General features: G+C 43.5%; 1 protein-coding gene and 1 long non-coding RNA gene across 2 annotated transcripts in view; one reads left to right on the top strand and one right to left on the bottom strand.

The window, feature by feature from the left end:
• OTULIN (OTU deubiquitinase with linear linkage specificity) overlaps positions 1–6914 on the bottom strand; it is a 50913-nt gene extending 43999 nt beyond the window's left edge. The window contains exon 1 of the mRNA XM_077810775.1: positions 6742–6914. Within this exon, the coding sequence (XP_077666901.1) occupies positions 6742–6758 (17 nt within the window). The 5' untranslated portion in view covers positions 6759–6914. The remainder of the gene's footprint in view (positions 1–6741) is intronic.
• LOC144261341 (uncharacterized) overlaps positions 1–13631 on the top strand; it is a 38991-nt gene that overhangs the window by 13184 nt on the left and 12176 nt on the right. Inside the window, exons 4-5 of the long non-coding RNA XR_013345230.1 lie at positions 7056–7119; positions 9789–9852. This is a non-coding gene — a long non-coding RNA (uncharacterized LOC144261341). The remainder of the gene's footprint in view (positions 1–7055; positions 7120–9788; positions 9853–13631) is intronic.

Consider the following 13631-nt stretch of genomic DNA (forward strand, 5'->3'; position numbering starts at 1 on the left):
GAATGAATACTGGCAGAATCTATGAACTATTTTAAGCTTCACCATCTTCCATTCCAAGTGCAAGGCACACTTGTTCGACCTTGTCGTCACTAATAAAAGTACATACCACAGCATACATTAAAAAAAGAAAATCCACACACAATTAGGAAGAGGAAGAGAGAAAGAAGAAATCAGTGATATGAGAACTGAAATAAATACTGTGGTAATACATTTTTGCCCAAGTGCTCGCAGCTGCTTAAATCTTGGTTTTCTAGCTAACTGGTACAGCTGTAGGGAAGCACGATACTTTATCTCAGAGATCTTGACTGTCTCAACTCAAGCTTTATATACATACAGTGCCACTGACATGCAGACAGCTGATGGGTGAAAGGCAGCAGCCAACACTAGACATTTTTGTGGGGAGAGCTCAGTTTTGGTCAATGACCTACAGACAAGCCATTTCTCTTGTGAACATTTCCATGGAAGCTTGAATATCTATGCAGAATAGACAGAATGAATTGGGTGTTAGTTGCAATGTCTCATTTGATTTTAGTAAAAGTTAAGGAAGAGGGATTGGCTCACACACTCATCGAATGGCTTTAGCACCATTTTGAAGTTTAAGAAATTTACACATGCAATGCTACACAATGTAAAATTCAACAGAATACTGTGGCTAATTTTGTAGCTCTGATGCTCTCTCATAAACAAAATAAAACCACAATAGCTTCAGTGAGTCAGCATCCTGTACTTGTCAGTTTCTGCTTAGTGGACACACAGGCCTGAGCTTTCATTTAAAATGACACCCAGCAAAGAAACTAGTAGATCGGATTATTTAATTTTACCTTATTTAATCCATCTCACGGCTTGTCAGATTTTTTTCTTCCTCATTGAACTGGCTCCTGTACACTACTTAAAAGTTGCTTTAAAGTCTTGTGGAGCACAGTTTGAAGCTCCAGGAGTGACTAATTCTGCTTATGACTTCTGGGGAATGCCCTTGAGAGAAAATAGATGGGAAATACCCACCAACGGATACAAAGTGTACAATACAAGATACATTATATGTTTTTGTGATTTATACAAACTTTTTTTCCCTTTTTATTTTTCAGTTTGACAGAATTTGCAGATCTGTTTCCAGAAAGATTTGCCTTCCACTTTTTGTGCTAAAGATATATAGTACTTTCTACCCACACTGACAATTTGCTATTTAATATTCTGAACTTCCTTGGTGGAAATTATGGATGGGCAATGGAATGTGAAAGAGTGGACATTTCTCACCATGGAATAGTTTAAACAATTACAATAATCTATCTTTATGGGCGACAGGGGATGGATAACTTGATGATTACCTGTTCTGCTCATTCCCTCTGGGGCACCTGGCCTTGGCCACTGTTGGAAGACAGGATACTGAGCTAGATGGACCTTTGGTCTGACCCAACATGGCTGTTCTTATGTTCTTGTAGGAGGAATTTGATAATGCAGTTCTAGGAGCTCTAAGTAATCTAACCCTAAGTTCTCCACCCTGCCTGCTTGGTATTAGCATCTAACCTAGCAGGCTGTACATCTTCAGGATTTCACTTAACATGGTTCAGACTGTGCCCATCAGTAGTTCGCCAGACTTCTCTGATCCTCCATTTTTTGCCTCTCTCAGTGCAGTGAGGTTACTTCTGCTGCTCCTGCCGTCAAAAAAGCCTTCCTGTGTCTCTCTCCTTCATCATCTTGCAATCATTTCACACCTTAGCTACAAGTATCTGTTTTCCCTTGCTATATACTATGCAAATTCTTTCCCCCGCTATTATTTATTATTCTAAAGTGGGATCATTTATGAAAATTCTATAAAGTGCTTTGTGATCAAATTTGTATGGCAGATGTTCTACCAATTATAAATGTGTAATTACTTATTTTATATATGGTAGAGTTTACCTAATTCCTTCTCTAAAGAGATGAAATTAGTCTTCTCTGCCCCCACATAAACTAAACCTCCCCAAAAAATTTCATTTTGGCTTCAAAGTCCAAATCAGTGGGTGGCCACAGACTGTGTTTTCCCTGGTTGGGTCCTTCTTGTCATATCTATGGTCCCCAAACCATGGCTAGTGCAACCGCAATGACCTAGTGTGTGTGTGTGTGTGTGTGTGTGTTATATTGCAGCTGGATTGCATATTTCGGCAAATTTGATAGCTATGCTTTTTGGGCGGCTCTGGCATCCTTCAGGCTTATTGGCAGCTGCATGCTGAGAGATGAGTTACAGCCTGTGTTAGAGGAGTGGGTGGAATAAATGTCTCTTTCTCCCTACGGCCTCTTCACATATTATTCCCACAGAAGACCATACCTGGCCAGGATTCTCATGCTCTGAAAGAAGAGGGTAAGAACTGGACAGATAAAGAGAGCATGTTGACTACTGTTATAATCTAAACAAAATGAAAATCTGAAAAACTGATCACTTCTGCTCATGGGAAGTATTCTCAAAAATACAACATGCTATCCAGTGATCCTGGACACTACCACCTCCCTCTCTTCAGGAACTTTCAGTTCAAGCCCTCTTCACCCCTGTGTTAAATATAACACGTTTCAAGCTTCCCCCAGAGGACCGCAAAAAATTTCCATTTAACACAAAACCAGGAGGAGAAGCAAACATAGAAATGAAGAAATAATAAATAGAAGATTGGTTGGTATTAAATGTGAAATTGCTACAATGAGGGAGAGGAAATAAAAATAGATAGAAACAGAGAACATAACCAAGCAGATGCCCCGTTCATGTCATTGAAGTAAGGATGGTTTGTTTTTAACCTGCTGTAATGTTACTTTTCATGCTCCCTACAGGGAGGGTTTAGAATTGAGGTTAGGAAGAGAATTAATCCATGAGAAAATCACTGTCTTAAGTAGCAGTCCACAATAGGCAAATGTGCACTCAATGTGCAAATGAGATGCCTGATCATGTTCCTGAGTTAGGCCTGAGGATTTCACATTTTGCCCAGGAGAAATGTCAGCTACCCCTGTACCACTTGTTAATTTTAGTTCCAGTCTTAGAATAAAAAGTCTTCTACCACCGAACACATACATAGGCAGAGCACTCCTCCACCATTGTGCTGTAACCTGGAGGGAAGCCCCTCAAGGGACAAGGTAATTCAGTCTTCTTTACCATTAAATCACTGGCCTCTGCTGAGACTGGTAACTGTGAGGGTAGTTTTTGGTGATAGGGATACTGGTCTTCTAGAATTGTAACAACGCCAAACTTAATTTACACAAGAAACATCAAATAGCTGTCAATCTGGGCTGAATCTGCAGCAATCGAGGCCTCAGTAAAACTCCTTACCATCCATCCCTCTCTCTCATAAAGCTTTCAAAGTATCAAAGATCAAATACAAGACAAGTTTTCATTTAGTGACGGATGAGACCGTTTTCTCTGTTGCTCCCTTGCATAGTGTGTGGAAAGTTACCTAATGCCATTAAATAACAAATAAATACTACCAGTACACAATTGATTATCTGACACTTTGTGATCCTAGGAACACTTAAATTAAGCTTTCTTTAATCAATTTTTTTATTAATGTAAATGTTTATTTTCTGTAACTTAAAAAAATTATGAAGTTTAAAATAGCATTACAAAGCCCCATCTCAAACAATAACAAGGGCTCCCTCAATCAGATTCTCAGGTAACAGTGTGAGGAGGAGTGTTAAGAAAAAGTGACTGAATTTTTTAAAAAGATGTTAATTACCTATGCAAAAGTCTATAACCATAATTACATTTCAAGTGTCAGTTCAATACAGGAATAGCTATCAAGGTGGAGATTCAACTTCTGTAAATGTCTAGATTACATAATATATAGGGACAGACTTTTAAAAAACTGCTTAATAAAGTCAGAACATAAAATACAGAAACAACGTAATGCCAAATTCAAACCAAGTCTCTAATCAACAACATGATAAGGTTCATTTTCAATGGACCAAAGCTTAGTCTATCAAGATCATGCAAGAAGTCTTAAAAAAAGCAAACAACAAAGAGCATCACTAATAATGAAGCAAGCCAGTTGATATTTTCTGCTCTTCAACATGGATATCTTCACTTTATCCAAGATAATAGTCACAAGATATGTTACACTGTGTTTCCAAGCCAATATGGAACACTAAAAAGAAATACAACGCCTGCAGTCACTGTGGATACAGGGCACAGAAAAACCTCTCCCTTCCAGTTGGCAAGTTAGTCAGTTCAGTTGCCACCATCTGTGTGCATCTATTGCAAAAAAAGAAGTGTCAACCTTCTTCTGGGACAAATATTTTTAAAAAGCCATAGGATTTAAACATCCCTGCACCCAATGATATTCAGCGACCCACATGTTAGATTGTCCACTGGATCAGCATGCATCATGGGGGGAAAGGGAGAGACGGGACAGAGAAATCCAGAGATCCAACTAAAAAGGAAATAAACCACATGGTCACTAGCCCCTGGCATTACTACTGATTAAGGAAACATGCACTTTGGTCATCACTTTCTATCTTGTCAAACTCAGATAGAACATGTCTCACAGTATACCAAGCAGACAGTAAAATCAGGTTAGGTTTAGAAAACATACCCTTCATGTCCACCCATGTTAACCCTTGCTCTCATCAAGCAAACAGCTAATGGCATCTTGAGTTCAGGACCCAGATGGTCCATGAGGTCATCATCCCCATTGGTCCCAGACCCACAGTCACTACGTCTCAGGAACATTAAGGAAGGTAGCTGCAAAGTGACTAACGGGGGGGGGGGGGGAGGCTGTGAGGACTGGAAGGATGATAGTGGCTGCTGGGAAATCCCCACACCCACAGCCCTCAGCAGCCTGCTCAGAATGTGCTAGGTTTGCTCATAGAACACTGTGCTCCCCAACTCCAGAGACTAAAATGATCACTTTGCAGCACCTTCAAAGCATAGGGTTCCCTCTGCTGTTAGCATTTGTATTCACTGTGGGACTTCATTCAGATGACTCACAGATGTGCCCAGAGCCTTTCATAGATGCCACCTCAGTCCCAGGTGCATTCTTCCTAGTGGCTGCTTGGTTCTTCTCAGAAGGCTGCTTGATGACACGTCAGGCTCCCACTTAGAAGCAAGCCAAAGCCTCAGCCACAGACAAAATATCGTCAATCACTAATTCTATACTTAAGGGAACTTTTCAAAGATTTAGAGGCAGTATTTGATAACCTCTCTATGAAAGAACAGGACCTGCTGAGCTGCTGGGACTTTATATATTAGAAGGGATTCTTCTAATGGGACTAGTGACCTAACCATATATTGTAAAATCTCTGGTCAGCAGCTCAATTCCCTATGAAAGGGAGCACGTGAGAAATGGCAATGCTAACAGCTAACACAGAGGGAGGCAGAACAAGGACACACAGTTATCCATCACACAGCAACCAGATTAACAAGGCTCAGTGTGCTAACAAACAGCTTTGCTCATGCAAGAGGCATACATTATATTCTTACAAGTGACCTGCTTTCCCCTCGCCAGGGCACACTCCTTCATGGAAGCAGATTTTTGAAGGTGAGCTCTGCCAATCATCACCATAGATCAAGAACCTTACCACCTGTGAGAATGGGTGGTGTCTGCACCCCACGGCTGGGGAGTCAAAGGAGTGCCAGCAAGGCTGGCCTGCAAGGCCAAAACTCCCCAAAACTACACCCACAACCAACACCAATCCGAAACAAAACAAAAAAACCCAAACCTTACATCAAACAAAGAGAAAGCAGCAACAGCTGCACCACTCAGTTCCAGCCTCACTCCCGAACAGACCCACAATCACTTGCAGGAGAGAGAGTGAAACTAGAAATAGCCCGATAAAAAGCCATGGTTAGCATTAATTGATACTAAAACAGAAGAAGAGCTCTCAGCACTGTTCCCTCTAAGCTGTGCGCATGTGCGCCCGCACACAGATCCTAAACCCCGTGCACACGGCGAAACACCAAGCGCATAAAAATTTGCACAGAAATTTTTTGCGCACACGGCCAGTCAAAAATTAGAGGGAACACTGACCCTCAGAGGGAAATACAGACCCCCCCCCCACCACCACCACCACCAAAAAAGAAAAGATGCACAGGTCTCTTCAATAATTACTTCTCATCTACTTCCCTTGATCTCTCTTTAAATCCACTGTTTCCTTCAAAAAACTGGCAGATAAGAGTCTTTAGTAAAATATTTCGTAGACAGTCTTGGCTCCTTATCCTGAGGGTATAGTAAATTTGGAATTAAAAATAAAACCACCTTGGCATCATAATAAATATTTGCTTGGTTTAATCCCTCCCAAAATGTCTTCATTTGCACAGACAAGGGACTGCAGCTCCAAACACAGACCCTCATTATTAGGCTATCCAATCTATTTCTTAATAGTTGAGACTAAAATTGTTTGCTTTTTAGAAGTATAAAATTCTCCCTTATACTTAAATCAAACTGCTGCAGAGAGTTAGCTGCTAGCTGACTCCGATTTATTTATCTCTCTGCTCCCATCCTGGGTAATTTTGTCACACTTCCTTCTTCCTGACTCCAACCTGATTCTCAGACCAAAACGGTTGCAGATCATAGAATAGAACAGCAGGGACCTCAAGGTCATCTAGTCCAACCCCCTGCTCAAAGCAGGACCAATCCCCAATTTTTGCCCCAGATCCCTAAATGGCCCCCTCAAGGATTGAACTCACAACCCTCCGTTTAGCAGACCAATGCTCAAATCACTGAGCTATCCTTCCCCCCTTTTTGAGCTCTTCCCTTCTAGAGAATTAAAACAGAGGCCGTTTTGTACCTTATTTGGTTTTCCATCGGCCTTCCTTGCTGTTCAGGCTTGCGATTACCTCCATTTTTCAACCTAGATCACCATGTCAGTTATAAACAGGAACATATCTTTCTTCACGCTTTGTCTTGTCTGGGTGCTTCAGATTCCTACCAGTTTCGATACAGTCGCTTTCACTTTCGCTTTTTCATCGCCTGCGAGGGGACATACTTCAACGCCTGCCCATGTAATTATCTTTGACGTGACGTGGGGGGTTGTTGTTGTGAACGCCTCTCATCAGTACAATACATGCCAAAAATAACTAGTTAAACCTTTGCTTATTACAGCCACGCACAGATCACACACCCGCCGCCACCACGTGTTGCAGACACCCTGCTTCCCACTGACAAGGTACGCTTCAAGGGGATAAGTAAATCCCCATCTACCGCACTTCACTAGCCTTACCAAACGCGCACGGGTATTTTAGAAAAGGCTGATAAGGTATACCAACTTAGTCACTCTATTTAATTTAATTGACTGATGGTAAAAATACTGAAAAGACAAGCTCAAGTCGACTATTGTAATCTTCCAGACAGGAATCCATTTGGCCCAAAGTGTTTGTGGTGTGCTTGTTTATACTTTAGGTTATGTATTTCTCCTAGAATTTGCTCTACATTAAACATTTAAAAATACATGCTTGTTATATGTCTAGTTTTTAATTGGTTTAGTAGTTGAACCTTTATTTTGTTATGTAAAACACATCTTGTCACTCATCAAATCTAAGGTATTACTAGGTAGGTTTAATGCAAAGATATTTTCTCTGTCTGTATGAACTAATTTACAAATCAAACTGATTTTCTTACACAACGTGTACTTTTGGCAGAGAGACTTTCCTGCCTCTGTCCCACAACCATTCGTGCCTTCCCCCAAAACCTTGCTAAGCACCATAGCCTTTCAGCTGGAATTTCAAAAGGGGATAATTTTTAAACACTTCCTGTGCCAAAGTTAAATGTTTCACTGAGAGATTATAGAAAATGCAATTGCCCAAGGAAGAGTGAGTGTGTTAAACTGCAAGACTAGATTAAAACACTGAAGTGTGAAATAGAAGTCATCTTGACTATGTTTTTACATATACTAGCGCTCATGCAAGGAAGTTATTACCCATGCATGACTCACATAACCTCTAGTCTGAAGGCTTTGAAGTAGGGTGACCATATTTTCTAAAGTAAAAACGGGTCAGCCGGGGCTCGCCTGAGCCACCACACACGCCCACAGGACTCGCAAGAGCCACCATCCCCCCACCGCCCAGGGCTGGGGCTGAGCTCCCCCCCGAGCTCTGCGCCCCATGCCGCCTGTGGCCAGGTTGACACACCCCTCCCGGAGCTCCACGCTGCCTGCAAAGAGAAATTTGTATAGTGGGGATGCTGAGAGCGCCAATGAAAACTGTAAACAATGGAAACCACTTAAAGCCAGGGGGCACCTATGCCCCACACCCCTAGTTCCAGCACCTATACCCTCCCAAGCTCTGCGCTGCCTCGGGCTGAGCCTCCCCCTCCTCCCCCCCGAGCTGTGTGCCCCATGCCACCCACAGCTGGGGCTTGGGCTGAGCACCGGAGCCCTGTGCTGCCTGCGGCTGGGGTGACCCCCCCCCGAGCTCCATGCCCCACACTGCCCGCTGCAGTGGCTGGAGCTGGGACTGATACCCTCCCCTCAAGTTCCACGCCGCGTGAGGTTGGGGCTGATCCCCCCCCAAACTCTATGCCGACCGCGGCTGGGGCTGACCCCCGCGAGGACTGGGGCTGAGCCCCATGCTACCTGGGGCTGCGACTGACCCCCAAGCCCTGCTGCCCAGCACCTCTCATCACCACCTCCTAATGTTCCTCCATGCCCCCCCTGGTGGAGGCGCCCCCTACTTTTTTGGTAAACTGGGCATTTTTTGTTGTTGTTTTTGCCAACTGATCAGTTTTGACAAATGCCCTTTTTTGTAAAAAAAAAAAAAGAGGAAGAAAAGAAAAGTCGCGAGGGCAGGGACAGAGCTTAAAAAGGGGACTGTCCCGGCCAGAACAGGACGTACAGTCATCCTACTTTGAAAGGAGTTGGGAAGGAATTTTCCCAGCTAGGATGTGGCCTGGCTGAGGAAAGGAGGAAGGAGCGGGAACTTGGCTTAGCTCTGAGAGGCGGGGAGCAGTGGTCACAGCCAGAAGTTGGGGACAAGAGTAGTTCTAGACAAAGGCTAGTGTGTGGAGATTTGCTGCTCACTAACTTTGCCCATCCAACCCTAATGGCAGTTGCCACAGAATATTTAATGTTATGCCCCATCCCTGAGCACTGGTAGGGGCGGGGGAGTGGTGGTAGTGGCAATCACAAGCTGGAGAAGAGCCAGAGAAAGCCTCTCTGCCCTGTGGAGATTGGGGACATCATAGAGTAACAAAGCCTGGAGGCTTCCTGAGCAGCAGAGGAAAGGGATGAGCACTTTGGGGAGCGATACTTCAGTGGTTTGAGCATTGGCCTGCTAAACCCAGGGTTGAGAGTTCAATCCTTGAGGAGGCCATTTAGGGATCTGGGGCAAAAATTGGGATTGGTCCTGCTTTGAGCAGGGGGTTGGACTAGATGACCTCCTGAGGTCCCTTCCAACCCTGATATTCTATGATTTCAGCCTCTGAAGGAAGGCAGCCTATTTCACAGAGAGAGGGGTGAATCCCTATGGTCTGAGGCCTCATTGGACCCAGGGTTTCCCCACACTTGCTAGTTAGTTCAGCAGAGTGCTGAGGGTACTGCCCTGTCTTGCTTCCTGCCCAAACTTTTAGGCTGTTAAGGAGATTTGGGCAGGTGGTGCTTTGTCCCCTATATTGCCCCTTACTTCACGAGCATGATCCTTTGTACATTAAGGAGGATGATCACCTGGCAGTTTCTTGCAGTTGCCAGGTGCAGCTGTCCCAGCATCCTCTGGGATTCACTGTGGTTTCTGTGGGAGTCAGATATGCTGAGTCCTTCAACAAGCAGCCCACCGGATGAGAAGACTGAGGGTGTCCCAGTCCTAAAAGGGGTTTTCGAGTCATAGGCCTTTCTTTTCTCTCCAGTCTCTAGGTCAGCCAACAAAAGTATGGGATCTCCACCTTCTGGAGACAGCAGCGCTGGAGCTATGTAAGCTGGCAAGCCTATTAAATACAGGGTGGGGGATTACATAGCTGAAAGTGTTTTGTCCATTGTCTTCATCTGCTGGCAGGGAGGATCTATCCCCAAGTATCTGGACTGGCACAGAGGATTCAAAGAGAAATAAATAGTAAGCTTTAAGCTTTGAAATCTGCCCACAAGCTGAACTGCTGCATAGGATATGACTGTCAGGCTACTGCCAATGTGGACCACAGCATAACTGTTACACCAAAAAAGAATCTCTAATCTGGAAGATGTGGGTAGTGATTGTGATTGCAACAAGATAGGGAAAAATGAAAGAATCCAATATCCTTTATCAGCCCTTGCCAGGCCCACTCTGAGCACCATCACTACACGCTCTGTTCACTGTGAAATTCAACACACAAGTCAATGCAGTTTGGTTCTTCCCGAAGATATCCTATTAAGCCCGCATAAACAGTTTCTGTGCTCCTAAGTACTTCCTCATTTCCTTAGTGACTCTAGTGAAGCAGAACAGGTACATTACTCTGCCTCAAACTGGAAACCAAAGGATGTGACCAGGGGGCACCACACAACAGGCAAAATTCAAATGTCAAATAAGGGCTTCTAATTGACTAATGTTCTTAGCCCAGAGTGCACCCAAAAATTAATTTTTGCAGATTTTCCACTTTAGTGACCCCCTAGACACAAAGTTGCCACAGGGACCCTTCGTGTAACTGATTTCTGCATAGGTGGGGCCCATCACTTGTAAATTCCAAGAAACAAATGATACCTACAACAGGTGCAAAACCATGATAAAACTCAATATGCAGTTTGCTTTTTAAAGGAGGAGGCACTTTATTTAAGAAAAGCATGGGGAGAATGAAAAATTAGGATAAATATGTTACAGATGACAAATGGAACCAGTAATGACAAACAAACACACCAGAACCACCACTCAGGAAGTATAGTTAATATGCCCAGATCCCTGCACTACTTGGTTGTGTGGGTGCGGGCACAATGCACCTCCTCTACCCAGATTTCCTTTCATCAGCTTCTCTCCCCATCTTCCAACACTTACCGTTGTTTAAAATGGAGACAAAGGAGTAGCCTCATGTCCTTCTTGACCCACCCATGGACTGTGGAGCCAAGAGAGGAAAGGGGTGGAGGGCAGCAAACCAGGGTCATGGCCTGACCACTTTTAAGCAGGTACATGGAAAACAGAGTTGTCACCCCAGCTGGTTTCTGACTGGCCTGGCCAGTTTTTCTACTCTCTTGTCAGCTACCTGTCAAGAGATGTAATCTCATGGGGAGGGGATTTGGCTGCAGGTGAGAGCGGAAGAGGAAGGTCAGGTGGGAAAGGGGCAAATCTATGGCCTCCTCCACTTTAAATGGCACTCTGAAGCCCCTGGACCCACCCACCCTTTCCATGGGTCCTCTAGCAAAGAGAGACGGCTTATACAAGTCTCTACTCCAGCATCATTTAGAGCAGATGTTCCCAAACTGTTTGGGATTGCATTATCAGCAGATGGGGTCACAGTGATCCTTAGCGTGCGGAGGATGCCATTTTGCTCTACACAGCATGACCTCGCACATATGGTGCATCCTCCGCACAGTGTGACTTAGTACGTATGAGGTCACACTGTGTGGAGGATGCCATTTCGTGCTACAAAATGGTATCCTTCGTGCAGCGTGATCTCACACTTATGGCGCATGTGAGATCACGCTGTGCATAGGATGCCATTTTGCTCTTCAAAATGGCAGCCTCCACGCTGTCTCGGATTCTGGCAGCAAATGATTAAAATGGGGTTGTGCCAGCAAAAAGTTTGGGAACTCCGATTTAGAGCCAGGGATGAGGTGACTAGAAATCTGGGTTATACCACCTTCTCCCTAGGAAGCTGGGAAAGATCACACTAGGTGTCCATATGAATGCCCAGCTATGGCAACTTGGATATTGGAGGTTCCATATTTCCCCTGTAACTTAACCATTAGCACCTTCTAAAATCCCACATATTCCTGAGCTGGCCCGACCTGCAAACAAAATAATTATCCAAATACCATGCAGCATGATGTAACCCTTTTTTCCAAATTAAGGCCCATTCCATAAAGTTATGAATTTCATAAAGACAGCACAGGAAACCAAACAGGCTTAATTCCCTTACTAAGCTTCCTACATGAAAGACTGATAATGTGTATTTCACCTTTACTGAATTTGGTCCGATCTCTTGCTTCCTGAACCAGCACCTAAACCCTTGGCCATCTTTTGGAATACAGTCTATTGGTTGACTTATTTCTTCATATAAGGAGTGTGTTAATTTCTGTGAGGTATCCTCTTCTGCTCACTACCTTTGTCAAACTCCAGGTATCAAGTCTGGATCCAGATATAGCACTGGGCTTTGAAAGTGAGTATCAGGACACGTAGGTGAATGAAGACAGACACGGATAGATTTAAGTGGCAGCAGCCTCCAGCTTTATTGAAGTAACACTGGGGAAGGGTGCTAAAAGATCATAGATTTTCAAAATGAGGTTTTCACAGTTAGCTATGCGCTACACAAACTAAGTATACTGTGGATAATATACACAGGGCCATTAACTTTAACTATATGCTCATTTTCTGCTTTCAAGCACTGTTAAGCAGACTGTAAATTGTGGAAAGAACTATTCATTCTGACTGCTGAATATACAGAAATACTGCTTCATTTCGGTGATGAAATAGTAATGAATTGTTGCCAGTATCTGGAATGCTCTGCTACAATTCATAGCACTCCTTTACAAAATTGAGTAACTTATCAATATGGTGAAGTTCAAAGGTTAAAGGATGTAATGCAGAAAGAAACAATTTAAGAACATAAGAATGGCCATACTGGGTCAGACCAAAGGTCCATCCAGCCCCGTATCCTGTCTACTGACAGTGGCCAATGCCAAGTGCCCCAGAAAGAGTGAATCTAACAGGTAATGATCAAGTGATCTCTTTCCTGCCATCCGTCTCCAACCTCTGACAAACAGAGGCTAGGGACACCATTCCTTACCCATCCTGGCTAATAGCCATTAATGGACTTAACCTCCATGAATTTATCCAGTTCTCTTTTAAACCCGCTTACAGTCCTAGCCTTCACAATCTCCTCAGGCAAGGAGTTCCACAGGTTGACTGTGCGGTGAGTGAAGAAGAACTTCCTTTTATTTGTTTTAAACCTGCTATCCATTAATTTCATTTGGTGGCCCCTAGTTCTTATATTATGGGAACAAGTAAATAACTTTTCCTTATTCACTTTCTCTACACCACTCATGATTTTATATACCTCTATCGTATCCCCCTTAGTCTCCTCTTTTCCAAGCTGAAAAGTCCTAGCCTCTTTAATCTCTCCTCATATGGGACCCGTTCCAAACCCCTAATCATTTTAGTTGCCCTTTTCTGAACCTTTTCTAATGCCAGTATATCTTTTTTAAGATGAGGGGACCACATATGTACGCAGTATTCAAGATGTGGGTGTACCATGGATTTATATAAGGGCAATAAGATATTCGCCATCTTATTCTCTATCCCTTTTTTTAATGATTCCTAACATCCCTTTTGCTTTTTTGACTGCCACTGCACACTGCGTGGACGTCTACAGAGAACTATCCATGATGAGTCCCAAGATCTTTCTCCTGATTAGTTGTAGCTAAATTAGCCCCCATCATATTGTATGTATAGCTGGAGTTATTTTTCCAATGCGCATTACTTTACATTTATCCACATTAAACTTCTTTTTGAAGTTCTTCACAGTCTGCTTTGGTCTTAACTATCTTGAGCAGTTTAGTATCATCTTCAA

This window comes from Eretmochelys imbricata, chromosome 2 (genome assembly GCF_965152235.1).
Source record: "Eretmochelys imbricata isolate rEreImb1 chromosome 2, rEreImb1.hap1, whole genome shotgun sequence".
Classification (NCBI taxonomy): Eukaryota; Metazoa; Chordata; order Testudines; family Cheloniidae; genus Eretmochelys; species Eretmochelys imbricata.